Raw genomic sequence first — 14,733 nt, 5'->3', positions numbered from 1 at the left:
AACCATGTTTTCAGAATCCCGGCCACGGCAGCCACATTTCGATGGGGGTGAAATGCGAAAACACCCGTTTACTTAGATTTAGGTGCACGTTAAAGAACCCCAGGTGGTCCAAATTATTCCGGAGTGCCCTACTACAGCGTGCCTCATAATCAGATTGTGGTTTTGGCACGTAAAACCCCATAATCATTTTAACCATGTTTCCGTTGCTATTACAATGTCTGGATTGAAATTATAAAGAACATTTTCAAATTCAAGTGTTTTATTCGCTAGGCTGCATACGTTAATATCTACTACGGTGAAGTCTCAAGCATTATTCACGCATTGTCATACATAGTGCTAGTCACTTGGTTGCTTCCTTCCTAGTTTTGACCTGCATGTTCTGATGTCATCCCAGACATATGTTTCTTTGTCAATGATAATCTTATCAAGTACTAGCCAAACTTGTGATCCCCTATCTTTTTCCTGTTTTGCACTTTCCCATAATTTCTTCCGTTTTTCAAGACGCAGAAAAGTCATCAGAGACCGATATCTTAGTACCCTTTAGCTTCTTGCGGTTTCTGATTATCTTTGATCTTTTTTTCGTTGTCGAAAAACCTCATTATTATCAGTCGCCTTTTGTTCTCACACTTTCTGCCATGTCTGTAGATTCTTTCCACTGTTCCTACTTTGATACCGAGTTTTTCTTCGAAAACATCATTAAGCACACTCTTTTCTTAAGTTCATTGCTGGTTTCTTGGTCGTTTTTGGCGATTCCAAAGACTCATATTATTTCTGCTATTGCAGTCTTATAACTGTGATTTTTTTTCCTGCGACCGGATGGTTGTCTGAATGTCTTTCAGTATTACACCTAATTCCTCCATTTTCTCGTAATGTTCCTCTACTTAGCGTGCTTTCCATCTGTGAAATTTCTTGCTCTATATCATCATGTTGCCTGGAAAAGAATGATTGTGTAGCCTTGATTTCCTTAATATCGCATATTTCCTTCTGTCCGGGCAGTAGTTCTTGTAGAATTATTTTGACTAAGTATGGGTCTGGGGTTTAATTCCACATCACCAGCCGTATGAGTACCGATATAACAGCATTTTCAATGCACACTTCGGGTCATGGCAGAACAATAAGAAACCTACCGTCGCTTTAATAGCATTTTCCAAACTACTAACCTGTAAAAACAGGATGCAAGGTTGAAATGCTTCCATCCGTAAAGTTTCGCCGTGCGCACGGGATAGCTCAATGCAGACTGGCCTTTTGTAGCCCGTAGGTTGGGTAGGCGTTGCCACTGTGGTTGGCGTCGATGGTCTTTGAGCATACTCCAGTCCATTGAAGATAGCAGGATGCCACGTTAATTCCTGTGTGCGATGATCTGTGCCATAATTGGTAGCCAGGCCCATGCTTGCAGCCTGCAGTGATTCCGATGCGTAGCACAGGAGAGCCTGTAAAAACAGGACGCAAGGTTGAAATGCTTTCATCCATAAAGTTTTGCCGTGCCCACCAAATGTGGCACCTAATGTAACCATGTATTTACTGAGGGTAGATTACAGCCGATACCTAATCTGCTCTTACAGGATGATTTGTGATGAGTAAAAGAAGCCTTTCTCATGTCTTTACTTTCTCTATGTGTCTTTTGGCTCTTCATGCACCATGCATATTGTATTGTTACAGCTGCGTGTGGGTACAGTTTAGTTATCACCTGTTCTGCTTCCTTCCTTGTCTTCTGCATTCATGTGTTATCTTTGTTGTAACAAAATACAGCTACCTATACTACATATATTTTCCCAGCGTGTTTGCTTTATGGGAAGTCTTGCATTAGTGCTTATTGCAATCAGTGAAATTGTCGGTGTCAGCTATTATACTTAGTCTTGAAAAAACATGTTATGTTCACACAAATAAAATGCTTATTATAAATATTGCTGTATGTTTTTTGTAATATTGTCAGTTAAGTTTTTATGCACATTGTATGTTATGTTGCACATTGTATGAAAGAATAAATTGTTGCACAACTTTTTAATGTGGCGTTTTTCAGATCAATTTTCAAATCAAGCTAAGAAACATGCTTGAGTTGTGTGGGAAAAGTGCCAACAAGAGTACCATAAGGTAAGACAGCTGTTTTTACTGTTAAATTGGAGTATTGATTGCCAACCGCTGCTGTCGGGAAGCATTTTGTAATCCATAGATTATGTAATCTAAGTTGGAATATTGTCCTTATTGCACTTCATTATCTGGGTCTCCTTTTTGTGCCAGTTTAGCCCTTTGTTATATGTACCTTATTTGCATAGGATGGTAAACCCTAAGTTCTAAATAGGAATACGTCTGTGAGAACAGTGAAATAGATTTAGCTTAAGAACCTTTTGCCATAATAAATATAAGTGACTTGCGTTGGGGTGATTCAAACTTTTGCATGAGCGACAAACTATTTTGGGGTGCCATTATGGTTCAGAATGACATTGCAGTGACATGCAGCTGCAAAGTGCATATTGGGTGTTTCTTTTGGACTGTTTTGCACGGTTGGCCATTGATTCCAGTTTAAGAGTAAAAACAACTGTCTTGTGTTCATGCTGGGGGGGGGGGGATTCTCTGCTGATACATTTTACACTTCCTGAAGAAAATAACAGAGTGATGAAATGTTCACTTTTTGTTGCTAGCCTGCCGTTCAATGTGCTTTTTGGCAAATTTACTATGAATTCTTTATTATTCTATGTTGTCTTTTCACAATAGTCACTTTGCTGTGTTGGCAAAAGTTTTTGACTCATTTTGAAAAGCGGCTCGACACTGCCAGCCAAGGGTCGAATGACTTGCATGGATTAGTTACATTACTCTATTTGAAAGAGTCCTGCACCATGCACTAGGAGTAATGTGACACACACTACTGGAGTCATCAGACTCGTCAAGCATAGTTACCTGACTCCATCAGCAGTGGTGTTCAACCCTCTTTAGAGGGTCCAGGAGACTACTAGAACAAACTGTGCATGACTATTGTGTGAGGAGTTAAGTAACCACCTTGTATTGGGGGTGATCTCCACCACTGGAAAAGCTAGCGCCACCGTCGGCGTGACGTGGTATGAGGGATCACGTGGACACAGCGGCGGCGTCGTCTGCTTCAGAAGCGCCGAAGAGAGCTGAAAACGAAAGTTTAAAGTCCCACCTGCGCTCCGGTTCTGATTAAGTGGGGATGTTTTCCCACCTCGAGTGTCTGTTTGACAACACTTGTAAGCACTATAATAGGTAGTGGCTGCCTTTGAAGGCGTCCAACATGGTAGGCTACTGCTCGGTACCGCAGCGCCGGACGTACGCAACGGAGCCCGGTGCCAGCCTTCACACGTACCCGCAGGCCAAGAAGCTGCGTGTGTACCTTGGGTTGCGAAACTTAGAACCGGCAAGCAGCCATCGGCTACAACTCGGTTGTGTAAGCAAGCACTTCCGCGAGGGAGATTTCTGCTACGGCGTTTGGGCTGCGATGTTCGGTGAGTAGCAGAAAGCGCGCACTGAGAAGCTCGCCCGCGTTCTGCCCGGTTAATGTAACGAAGCCTTGGTCTATCAACTTGTTGATGCTAGATACTGGCAAGTTCACTGGAATAGAAGGGGAACGGTAAGAAGCACATTAAAAAAAGGCATGGCATGTGCTCATTTTTGTGTTAGCACCAAACAATGAATGTACTGGATTCACAAAAAAGAAGCACCGGGAAATTCCTCGCTGAGAAGACCGCCAAACAAAGTGCGACGCAATTTGAGAAATAACGATATTGAAACCTCCAAGAATTTAAAAGAAAAAAAAATTATTGAATCGTCGCGTTGGCACATCAAGTCGCCGTGTAGCGTCGAAGTCCCCAGTTATAACGAAATTATTTTTGAACAGCTATGATAGCGTCCACGCAACAATGGTTGCCTGTGTACTGTCAAATGTTAATATGCTGCGGCCTAAAGCTCACGGCACGGTGCGGAAACGCGCTCACAGCGAAAGCGAAACATTGTGTGCGGACATGCATGCAGACGCGCAGTCGGTCGCTGCGAACACTTGCGATCGCTGCATAGAGGCTTCCTTCTGTTATGCTCCATTTGGTTATGCAGACAGCCCACTATAAGAACACATTTCACATAGTCTGCTCTCAGCGATTGCCTACCATTCGCGCAACAAGCTGGTTCGGGGGACTCCATCGCGTCGACCGCGCGCAATGGGCGTTCACTGCGTATTTGGTAAAGAGATAGCGCCTGTAAACTATTCTGTGCTTTCAGTTTGTCCAAGGTTATTATTTTGACAGTAAGAAACTTCCTTAGCTTGGAGAATACTTCCAGAAATGGCCAGGAGGGTTCCCGCGTGGTGTTTTTATTAAGCGCCGACAGCCAAACCTACCAGGAGCGCGCCGCGTTATCCCTCATACTACGCAAGCGAGGCGCTTCCGACAGATGGCGACTCCGTAACTACTCGTGTTTTTCTCTTGTTGCTATTAAGGGCGAGCTCCACCACTGGAAAAGCTGGCGCCACCGTCGGCGTGACGTTGTATGAGGGATCACGTGGGCACAGCAGCCGCGTCGTCTGCTTCGGAAGCACCGAAGCGAGCTGAAAACGAAAGTTTAGTCCCACCTGCGGTACGGTTCTGATTAGGTGGGGATGTCTTGCCGCTTCGGGTGCCTGCTTGACAGCACTTGAAAGCACTACAATAGGTAGTGGCTGCCACTGAGATGGTAGGCTATTGCGCGGCACCGCAGTGGTGGTGGTGGTGAAAACATTTATTAGGCTATGGAGGGACAGGAGGTATGCTTGTACCGCAGTGCCTGACGCGTACGCAACGGATCCCGCTGTCAGCCTTCACACGTACCCGCAGGCCAAGAAGGTGCGTGTAGCTTGGATTGCGAAACTTAGAACCGGCAAGCAGCCATCGGCTACAACTCGAGTGTGTAGAGAGAACTTCCGCGAGGAAGATTTCTGCTACGGCGTTGGGGCTGCGATGTTCGGTGAGTAGCAGAAGCGCGCACGCCCCCACGCGCTGCCTGATTAATGTCATGAAGATTTGGTCTGTGAACTTGTTGGTGCTAGATACTGGCAAGTTCACCAGAATGCAATGGGAACGGTAAGAAGCACATTCAAAAAAGGCATGCTCATGTTTGTGTTAGCTCCAAACAATGCACTGGATTAACAAAAAGAAGCAGCGGGAAATTCCTGGCTGAGAAGACCGATAAACATACAGTGATACGCAACTTGAGAAATAACGATATTGAAACATCCAAGAATTTAGAAGAAAAAAATGATTCAATCGTCGCGATGCCAACGACATTATTTTTGAACAGCTCTGATAGCGTCCACGCAACAATGGTTGCTTGTGTACTGTCAAATGTTCATATTCTGCGGCCTCAAGCTCACAGCACGGTGCGAAAACGCGCTCGCACATTGTGCGCGGACATGCATGGAGACGAGCAGTCGTTCGCTGCGAACCAGTGCGATCGCTGCATTCAGGCTTCATTCTTTTATGCTCCATTTGGTTATACGTACAGCACACTATAACAACATATTTCACATAGTCTGCTCTCAGCGACAGGCTAGCTTTCACGCAAGAAGCTGGTTCGGGGACGCGTCGACCGCTCGCAATGGGTGTTCACTGTACGTATTCGGTAAAGAGAGAGCGCCTGTAAACAATTCTGCGTTTTCTGCTTGCCCAAGATTATTATTTTGACAGTAAGAAACTTCCTTCGTTTGGAGAGTACTGTATAGAGAGTACTTACAGAAAGAAGGGCTCCCGCGTGGTTTTTATTGAGCGCCGACAGCCAAACCTATGAGGAGCGCGCCGCATTATCCCTCATACTACGCAAGCGAGACGCTTCCGACAGATGGCGACTCCGTAAGTCCTCGCCTCCAATAGCAACGGCACCTGCTTGTCCATCGGTTTTGTCGTCTGCTCCGCGCATGCCCTGACACCTGTAGCGCGCAGAGGTCTTGCGGTTCACGGAGTGACGTCAGTAAGAGAAACAAGCCATGTATCATTTTATTTAATTCATTTCATGCATGCCAAACGCAGGGCATATTTGGGGTGGGCTACATAGAACTATACAAGGCACAGGAACATAAAATAAATGAATTACGCAAACTAAGACGGAAAGAAAAACTAGGAAAAGTGGAAGGAGATATAACGGCAGTTCGTGTGGTCTCAAGCAACGACAGAAGACAGCCAAAAGAAGCCTTTAATGCAAAGGTGATATTGATCACTCTTTTTATCTGAGCACGCATCAAGTGCAAAGATGCTTCGCTCGCGATGCTGTTTGTGTCACCCGGTTCTCTTGCGAGGAAAATTGCCCCATTCTTATTAAAACATAATAATGCAAAGTTCGTACTAGTGTTTCCTGCTTACGCATTTCACAAGGGTAGCTCAGATTATGTGTCTCCATAACTAGGGGAATCTTCTCGAAGGCAAGGCTGATAATTTTCATTACGGCAAATGTCTGGATAAAGAAAGGCGCCTGCACTGTGTGTAGTTGTAGAGAAATTGAGCTCCTCCCGTCTTACCGCATCGGCGTCTTTTGGTTCCTCCTGGCATTCAGCATCATTGAGCTGTGCCAGGCTTCCCTCAAAAAATTGAAGGATCGGCTCCCTTTCGAAGTCGAGGCACTTTCTTTGCATCTAGTAGGACATCACCTTTGTGTTCGCTGAAGTATCTATCAAAAATGAGTACTAATAAAAAATAATAAATAAGTGTCGCGAACGTATTTTATCCTTTGCTCACGCACAAGTATCAAGAGACCTTGCTCCGTCAGGCATCAATAAACATACTGTAGACATGGTAAACAAAGCGTGGAACTCGAAAATTTTGAACCTTTGCTTCCGCGCAGACGTTCAGGAGTGAAAAACAAGTACTTCTGTTGTGTCTTTTTGTACAGCATTATTTATCGTCTGTTTCCTCTAAAGAGATGTATAAATGTTTCGCATACGTGCAGAAAAAGCGGTACCATGTGTTTATTTGCCCTTTTATTATATTGCGCATATATATATTTTTTGTTTGATTGCTGTCAAATAGAGACGGCTGAGGTACCACAGCTGAGGGCCCGCGTTTCCAGCAGACGACACGCTCTACGCGTGCTGCACTGCCCGTTCCGCGCCGCCGGCCTATGCCACTCGGCGCATGCGCACATGGAAGCAAGCTGTTGAGTGGTTTCCACGCGGCTCGACAGATGGCGCAACGCGATGATAATAGTTAGAGTCACTGGAAAAACAGAGTACCGCAAAGGTACGCGGCATGCCGGCAACATTGGGTGGCGGCGGCCATGTTCCTTCCAGACCGCCGACGCGCTGTAGCAGTGCCAGCGTGCATTGAGTAGCGTTGACTTAACTGACGGATTTCCCCCCTAGATTTCGAGTCCCGTTTCGCGAAACTGGATTATTTTTGTGTTTTTCTTCAAGTGGATGCCACAAGTGTCAAGATATCGACGGAAATTAACGTACTGCGCGGTAAGCGACGGAACGTATAAAATGTGCGGCGATGGTTCCGATGCTCTACGTGTCGCTTTTGGACTTCGTCTTGCGTCAAGTGCTATGTGCAGAGCTGCTGCATACATACTTGTATGTGCCCAGTGAATTCGCTTGAAACGTATTTTACATGAAAACTGGGCCTTGAGGTTGTGTTTGCGCTAAAAACGCAGCTTGACAGCCGATGGAATCTGCAGTGGGTGTTCAGGTTGCCTTCATAGTGCTAGTTCGCGTCCTTTAGAAGTACAAAAGCAAGCAAATGTACACAGCTTACTGCTGCGCTTGTTTATCTGTATAATCGTAGCGAAGTGTAAGCAGTAATTTTTATGTAGATTTATAAAGTTGCCTGTCACGTATCAGTGATAAAACGCCAGCAGCCTCTGCAAGCAAACTTCGCGTCTTGCGGCTACTGGCGTGTTTGCGAATGCGTGCTTGTAATGTTCTCGTCGATTTGTGAAATAAGCTCTCTGAAGGTAACGTTGTAAACGACTGGTTAACAGCTTTTAATTCACGCGAAACTCAAGCAGGTATCCGCATACGGCTATAAAGAATGTGTACGAATGTTTTTTTTTTGTACCTTTGATAACGTCAACCTTTCAGTGCACTTATTTCCAATCTGTTACTATGTTCTGGAGAACACAAAAAGACATTTTCGAAAAAAAAGTTGCGAAGACACGGTAAAAACTGTTTCTGAAACGGAATTGTAACATTGAGCACTTCTATATTCTAAATGATGTTCTTGTCACTGCATAAAAATATGTATGAGGCTGTTTATAGAAGTGCTGTGCCAGTTGACATGCATTCGTAATCATGCTGTAGCAGGTTTGCAATAAAAATTACTATTTTACAGCCTCCATGTATAAGGGACACCATACCATTTGTCCCCGAATTGCTTCATGCTGTCAGCAAAATTCGTGTTTTCAGAACAGCATGCAGTCACAAAGTAAGATGTGGAGGCAAGCAACATATTTATTTCACAATAGTCACAACAACAATTTATTTCGTCAAGCATGACAACAGCATACCGGTCTTCCGATTCGACTCTTGGTTTCTCAAAATCACCAGGAATGAAATGGTCCTATAGTTTGTCCATGGAGCAAACAAAGAAAAATAGGAATGTTAATAACCCTACCCTGTGACAGTGCTTAAAATATCTAAAGTGTAAGTAGTCGCAAAAAAACAGTCAGGAAATCTATAGAAGGCATTTTTGAAGCAACATTTTCTGTATAGACCTGGTGCTTGTTCAAAACACGTTATTCGTGGGAACCGCCTCCTTTTACTCTGTAGCAGAACACGCTCACTTGAAATGCATGTTGTTTCCATCGAGCCGCGCGAATCAAGCACTGCAGCTTGCTTGACATGTATGTACGTTTTCTTCAAACGCGGCGCGCAAACCGAATGAAACAGTGGAGAGCTTGCTAGAAAGTTCGTACTGCGATGTTTTCAACAGCACTATGTAGAGGAGCTTACTTGAAACATAGTTAATGGGCGATTTTCAATAGCGCAAAACAAAGCGTGCCGCGCGAACCGAACAGTTTACTGGAAAACAATAGCGCAAAGCAGAGCGGGCCGCGCGAACCGGAGAGAGCTTACTTGAAAGATAGGTACTGGGCGATTTTCAATAGCGTGAAACAAAGCGAGTCACGCGAACAGAACAGCTCACTCAAAACCACGTGTGCTAGCTACATAGTGTTCAATAGCCGCACCCAGAGCGATGAGCGTGAACTGGACAGGTAAAGTTTAGCGGTCACACGCAAGTACAGTCACTTGAAAGCAATAACTGCCCAGCAAACTAGTTATTCAAGAAACTTACCTCGCACAAGCGGGTGTTCTTCGAGGGCACGAAGTTTTTGCGGCCAATTCTGTGGAGCCACGCAGAACGTCGTTCACCGTCGTCCTTCCCGCACGGAATACAGAAAAATGCGTTCCAGGACTCCGTTCGGTTGCTACGCCCGAAGGCGCAGCAACCAGGCATGATGATGGGTTATTTCTGACGCCTGTGTTCGCAAGCGCAACGCAAGTGTTGAACGAAACGGCGAAGTGCTCGCCGTGCGCGGTGCGTACGCTACGGGTTTGACGTGCCAACTGAAAGGGCTTGGAAGAAATATGGCGGCAAAAGGTCACGTGACACGAGCGCCCCAATCACCGGTGGCCGCGGCAGGCGGCGGCGCGCGGAAAACAAATGCGATACTCTAAAATTTTTCCAGTGACTCTAATAATAGTTAAGTATCATGGTTGACCATAGTCTACAAGTATGGCTTTTGGGGCTAGTTGGTTAGATACATCAGAGGTGGTCATAGCGCTAGAAGACACGGACAAGAATAGTTGAAAGTTAGCGCTCGTCCTGTTCTCTCGTTCTTGTCCGTGTCTTCTAGCGCTATGACCACCTCTGATGTAACTATAGTCGGCTGGCAGCAGAAGGGAAGGAGAAAGCATGTGCAAAAAGCGTGAAGAGGAGCGGAGGGAGAGAGCAAAGGAATGAAATAGACCCCCGGCGTCCGCGTTGCGCGGTTTGTCCCGAGCGAATGCGTTGCGCGGCGGCGGAGTCGGCGCACCTGTTTATCTTACTCCGTGGTCCAGACTCTTGGAAAAGAGTAAGGGATACTCTTTTTTTTTTCTTAGTGTGCACCATATTTTGGGGACGTCTTCAAACGGGTGCCAATTTGATAACGCTTGCTGACTGGGGACAACGTTTTTACTCTCCGGCTTCCAGTGGGCGATTGTAACAAGTGTCTAAGGGCAACTAAAATGTTTGTTTTTACAACTTGCCTAACTGAACGTCTCAATTAAAAAATTAAATTGTGGGGTTTTTCCAGCCAAAACTTTTGGCACAAAAAGTTTTGAGGCACGCCGTAATGGGGGACTCCAGATTAATTTCGACCTCCTGGGGTTCTTTGACGTGCACCCAATGCACGCTCTGCGGGCGTTTTTGCATTTTGCCCCCATGCATCAAAACGCTGCGGCCGCGGCCGGGATGTGATCCCGGGACCTCGTGCTTAGCAGTGCAACGCCGAAGCCATTAAGTAATCCCGGCGGCTAGTGTCTCAATTTTGCGCGTGTATAAGGAATGTTCGACTGTTGAAGACGTAGAAGTGCGCAATCTGCAATAAGTCAAAAAATGCATATATCAGGAGAACTAAGTGCTGACGATGTCATCAGCGCGACGGAAAGGACGGCTGGACAGAGCATATCCAGTTTAAGGGTGCTAACTACTGCCATAGTACGAAGAAACGCGGCGTATGCCGGTAAGGACGGCTACGCATTGCTTTGCGATTGCCTTGCGGATTAACTGCGGCTATGCCGCAAACTACGATGATTGCGAATATATTAAAGGCTGTTAAAACCCTTCACATCTATCGTTGTAATATATCTCAGTGGAAGAGACCGAACTACTTGTATTTTTTTTAGGCAAATTGCATTGAAAAATACTATGCTCTGACTTAGACAGCCCGTAAAGAACGCAGGCATGGCCTCGTGGTCCTCAGCTGCGGGAGGACGTACGTGGGATCAAATCTGCGCTGCCGCCGATACTATACGCTCCGGTTGGCCAAATGGGTACAAGCGTCTCCCGACCTGAAATTCGGATTTCTTTAGGGGTGAACTGTCCTGCAAAAAGACCGCTTGCCGTGCAAATGCCGTCGAACCTCGTATTGCTTGTACAGACCTCAGCGATTGCAACGCGTTACTGCCACCGCTTTCTTGCGCCACCGGTGAGGGCTGGGTGACCACTGTGGAACCAAATGCAGTCACACTGCGTCACGGTACCTCCAGCGCCCGCGTTCGGCGGAAAAAGCGCCGGCAGCCATGCGCTCCGAGTACCGCGTGTCAATCGCTGAGCACTCATGCGTGTGTGATGACAAAACTTCGCGGACCTTCGCCTTAGTTTTTCTCATTATTGGCCAGCCTTCGCGAGACTGACACAACGCAGTGGATTCCCGTCTTCACTCTTCAACCAGCAATGCAAAAACTGACAAACGGACACAAAACAATCACTTTTAAGACAAACGGACAAGCAGGAAACAAAAAAGCACTCCCGAAAGAAGTCTAAGCGACCGAGCGACGCGACGCCGTGGCTAGTGCAGTGTGCTTTAGCAGCGAATCTTCGAAAGCGGTCGCAATATGTTCAGTCTTCTTTGGCGTGCCATATTTGAGGCCTCCGCCACTGTGTGCACGGCAAGCCAAGATGACGCATGGCCGGCGAAAGACGCACCCCTGCAGCAGTGCTCGGTCGTTCAACAATTGCTGCTCATTGCGGTGGCTGCTCGAGTAGACCAGGTGCTGCATCCGGAAGGTCGTCGGAGTGCGCCTGAATACGTCCGGGGTCTACTGGCCGGCGCAGAAACTCTTCTTCGCAGAGGACGGTCCGGCCGACACCCGCACGCCCGACCGCAGGCAAGTGACGCCGGGCGATCGCACCAGCTTGTAGACGCCGAATTCCGGCTCTCCCGGCGAGCGGCGGCAGCCGGACTTCGGCGTAGACGGCGCATTCCGGCTGCCGCCGCTCCGCTCTTCCACGGCTTTGTTGTCCCACAACTGCGCAGACATGTATACAACAATGATGAGTTGCTTTCTCTTTTCTGTCTTTTTTTAAGCAAGAGCTATCTCACGCTCTTCCTCCCCCTTTGCGGATATAAGTTCGCTGCCGTTTACATATGCATATAAACGGCCCGTTTATTTATATATATATATATATATATATATATATATATATATATATATATATATGCATCGATTGTGCATTTCAATTTCTTGTGCAAGTAATGTCCGCCTCTTCGAGTAGGCCCGCTCATGAACGAGAATTGGGTTCTCTGCCACAGGCAACCTTAAATAAATTATGAAAGTGTTCGCTGAAACACCCTGTATATACAGGGTGTTTCAGCGAACACTTTCAGAAATTTTTAAAGGTTGCCTGTGGCAGATAGCACAATTATAGCTCATGTCCTGGTCTACTCGAAGAGGCGGACATTACTTGCACAAGAAATTGAAATGCATAATCGATTAATTAACAAAAATTCACTAATTAGGTTTTTAACTAATTTCCTGATGGCCCATATTGCAATTTACAAATTTTCGCCGTGGAGTTAGCAAGCCGGATGCACTTGGAACGAATTCTCGAGATGACACCAGATTCGAGATATTAATTCTCGCACTCTGTGGAGAAATGCATTGGCGTTCCAGTTAGTTTCTTATGAAAACGTCGCTTTAAGCATTGAAGCACAAAATTAACTGGCACGCCAATGCATTTCTCTGCAAAGTTCGGGAATTAATATATCGAAACTGGTGTTTTCCTGAGAATTAATATTATATGGAGAGAGAAAATATATTTCCGATGACTGGTTTCGAACCCGTTTCCCCAGCACACAAGCCCGATGCTTTAACCATTAGGCCACGGGACAGCCAACGCTTTGAGACGCTTGGCAAAAGGTAGCGCGGTACAACCATTTGAATTTCATGTTTTCTGCGGCACTGTTCCCTTTTATTCGTTATCAAAATATTTAATATTTAAGAAGGGTAGTTATTAAAACTAATTCATTGATTGTCTAGAATATAAAAAATATCCTGAGTTGCGCGAAGTGGCTAGGAACTACAATGCATATCTTACCAGTGCATGTTCCATAGCCATTTTTACGAGCCTGGTTAACGTTAGTTCGGAAGCGCCATAGAAAGGAGCGGGTCGAGGATAGAACGTCTCAGGTTATGAAACCCTTTGCTATTAGTTTGTGTCCCGCAACAGCGAAAAGCAACAAAAGTGGTAACCTCCATGCTAACAACCTTCAGAAAGTGCGAACTTCACGTTTATACTGCACTTGCTAAAATATACCGGCATTACTTCGCCATGTGGGCTTAAGCGGTTTGGATGTTATATTTAACTTCGCAGTTCAATCTGATCTCGGGAACAACCGACACAATGGCAGTTCCAAGATTTCTCAATCTACGACACAAACATTGTTCCTAAAATAACATAGGCATGCTCATCCTCACAGTAAACATTTTTGCACCCTTTTCCTAATTTTCCCCGTGGCTAAACACCTATAGCCATAAGGGCTAACATTAAGTTAATAGTGACAAATAAATATTATATTTTCGATTACCTCTGTGGCACGTAAACATGACACGAAAGGAAACAATACGAAAATTGTATGAAAAAACTTCCATAGTTATCACTGCCAAGCTCTTCGTTACGCATATATCGGTGCGCCCCAGGTGATCAGAATCGGTACACAGTATTCAACTACGAATTTCCTCAACGCAGGTGTAGTATGAGCTCGCTGTCGTTGTACAATAGACTTTTTACAGCCGTATGGGTAAGGGTGCTGCCATAACACAAACCAGCACCCTGAAGGATGCAAAAAAGTTTTACTCTGTAGGAGTGACCTCTAACCCAAATGCAACACCGAACCTTGGCATCACTACATGCGCAATGAAGATACGCTGTTTCCTTAGGCGTGCGCGAACGTTGCGTAGCCCTATTTTAAAACTTCCTATTGGTCCATCTATTTAAGGCAGCATGGTACTTTTGCAATCGCACACCGTGTGCTGTACTGTCCAGCCACAAACCTACCTGTAAGTCCGGCGACCCGGGGCTGACCTGTCCCTCCAGGCATCTGGCACCCAGGCTAAGCGACCGTCGGCGCAAAGGCACCGCATCGGACCACGAGTGTCCACTGGTCGATGGACTCACGGCCCCTGGGCTGTGCAGAGAACGAGACCGGTGCAGCCGCAAAGTTTTGCGGCCCAGAAACTGCGAAATCTCCGCCGAGCTGCATCCTGCCATGGCGCAAGAAATAGAACGAGATCGTTCACTTCCTCCTCGTCTACCGGTAGATCGGCTCTGGAGAAGAAAAAAACGAGCGCGCGCCGTTAGGCGCTTCCAAGTAGTGACGGTGTGTGGCGTAGCCAGGCACTTGCTTGGTGTTCCTGCCACTGGCGACGACCATCAGTCGGAACACCTGCCCAACGTGTGGGATTTATTTTCCTTCTTCACTTTATTGCTCTTCTCCCAGTTAAATCCCCCGTGGATATGATAGCCGTCTGTCTCACGTTTAATTAACCTGATCTCATTGCGCTCTTATTAGCGGCGAGAAGTTGGAGTGGCGCCCTCTACGATTGACGTCACGGCCAGGACGGCGCTCGCTCGGCTGCTGCGCGCGCTCGTTCTCTTCGTGCATGCTTGAGGTATTGGTGACTCGAGCCGTACTTATTGAACGATATGCCGGCTTCTTTTTACTGTCATGACTGAACGGCAGTTTCTTCTTCAAAACCGCGAGTCGTGAAAATTTTCGGCG

The 14,733-nt window shown here is 46.2% G+C and overlaps 1 protein-coding gene across 1 annotated transcript; it reads right to left on the bottom strand.

Moving 5' to 3' along the window:
- Nucleotides 1-11,691: 11,691 nt before the first annotated feature.
- On the bottom strand, nucleotides 11,692-14,361 carry LOC125942766 (uncharacterized). The gene is made up of 2 exons (XM_049661024.1): nucleotides 14,010-14,361; nucleotides 11,692-11,980 (listed from the first exon to the last, which is right to left on the bottom strand). Exons 1-2 carry the CDS (start codon nucleotides 14,220-14,222, stop codon nucleotides 11,771-11,773), a joined length of 423 nt encoding a protein of 140 aa, XP_049516981.1. The 5' UTR covers nucleotides 14,223-14,361; the 3' UTR covers nucleotides 11,692-11,770.
- Nucleotides 14,362-14,733: the final 372 nt, after the last annotated feature.

Source organism: Dermacentor silvarum, chromosome 1 (assembly GCF_013339745.2).
Source record: "Dermacentor silvarum isolate Dsil-2018 chromosome 1, BIME_Dsil_1.4, whole genome shotgun sequence".
Lineage (NCBI taxonomy): Eukaryota > Metazoa > Arthropoda > Arachnida > Ixodida > Ixodidae > Dermacentor > Dermacentor silvarum.
The sequence above is the reverse complement of the archived record's forward strand: the minus strand, read 5'-3'. Positions and strand labels throughout refer to the sequence as shown.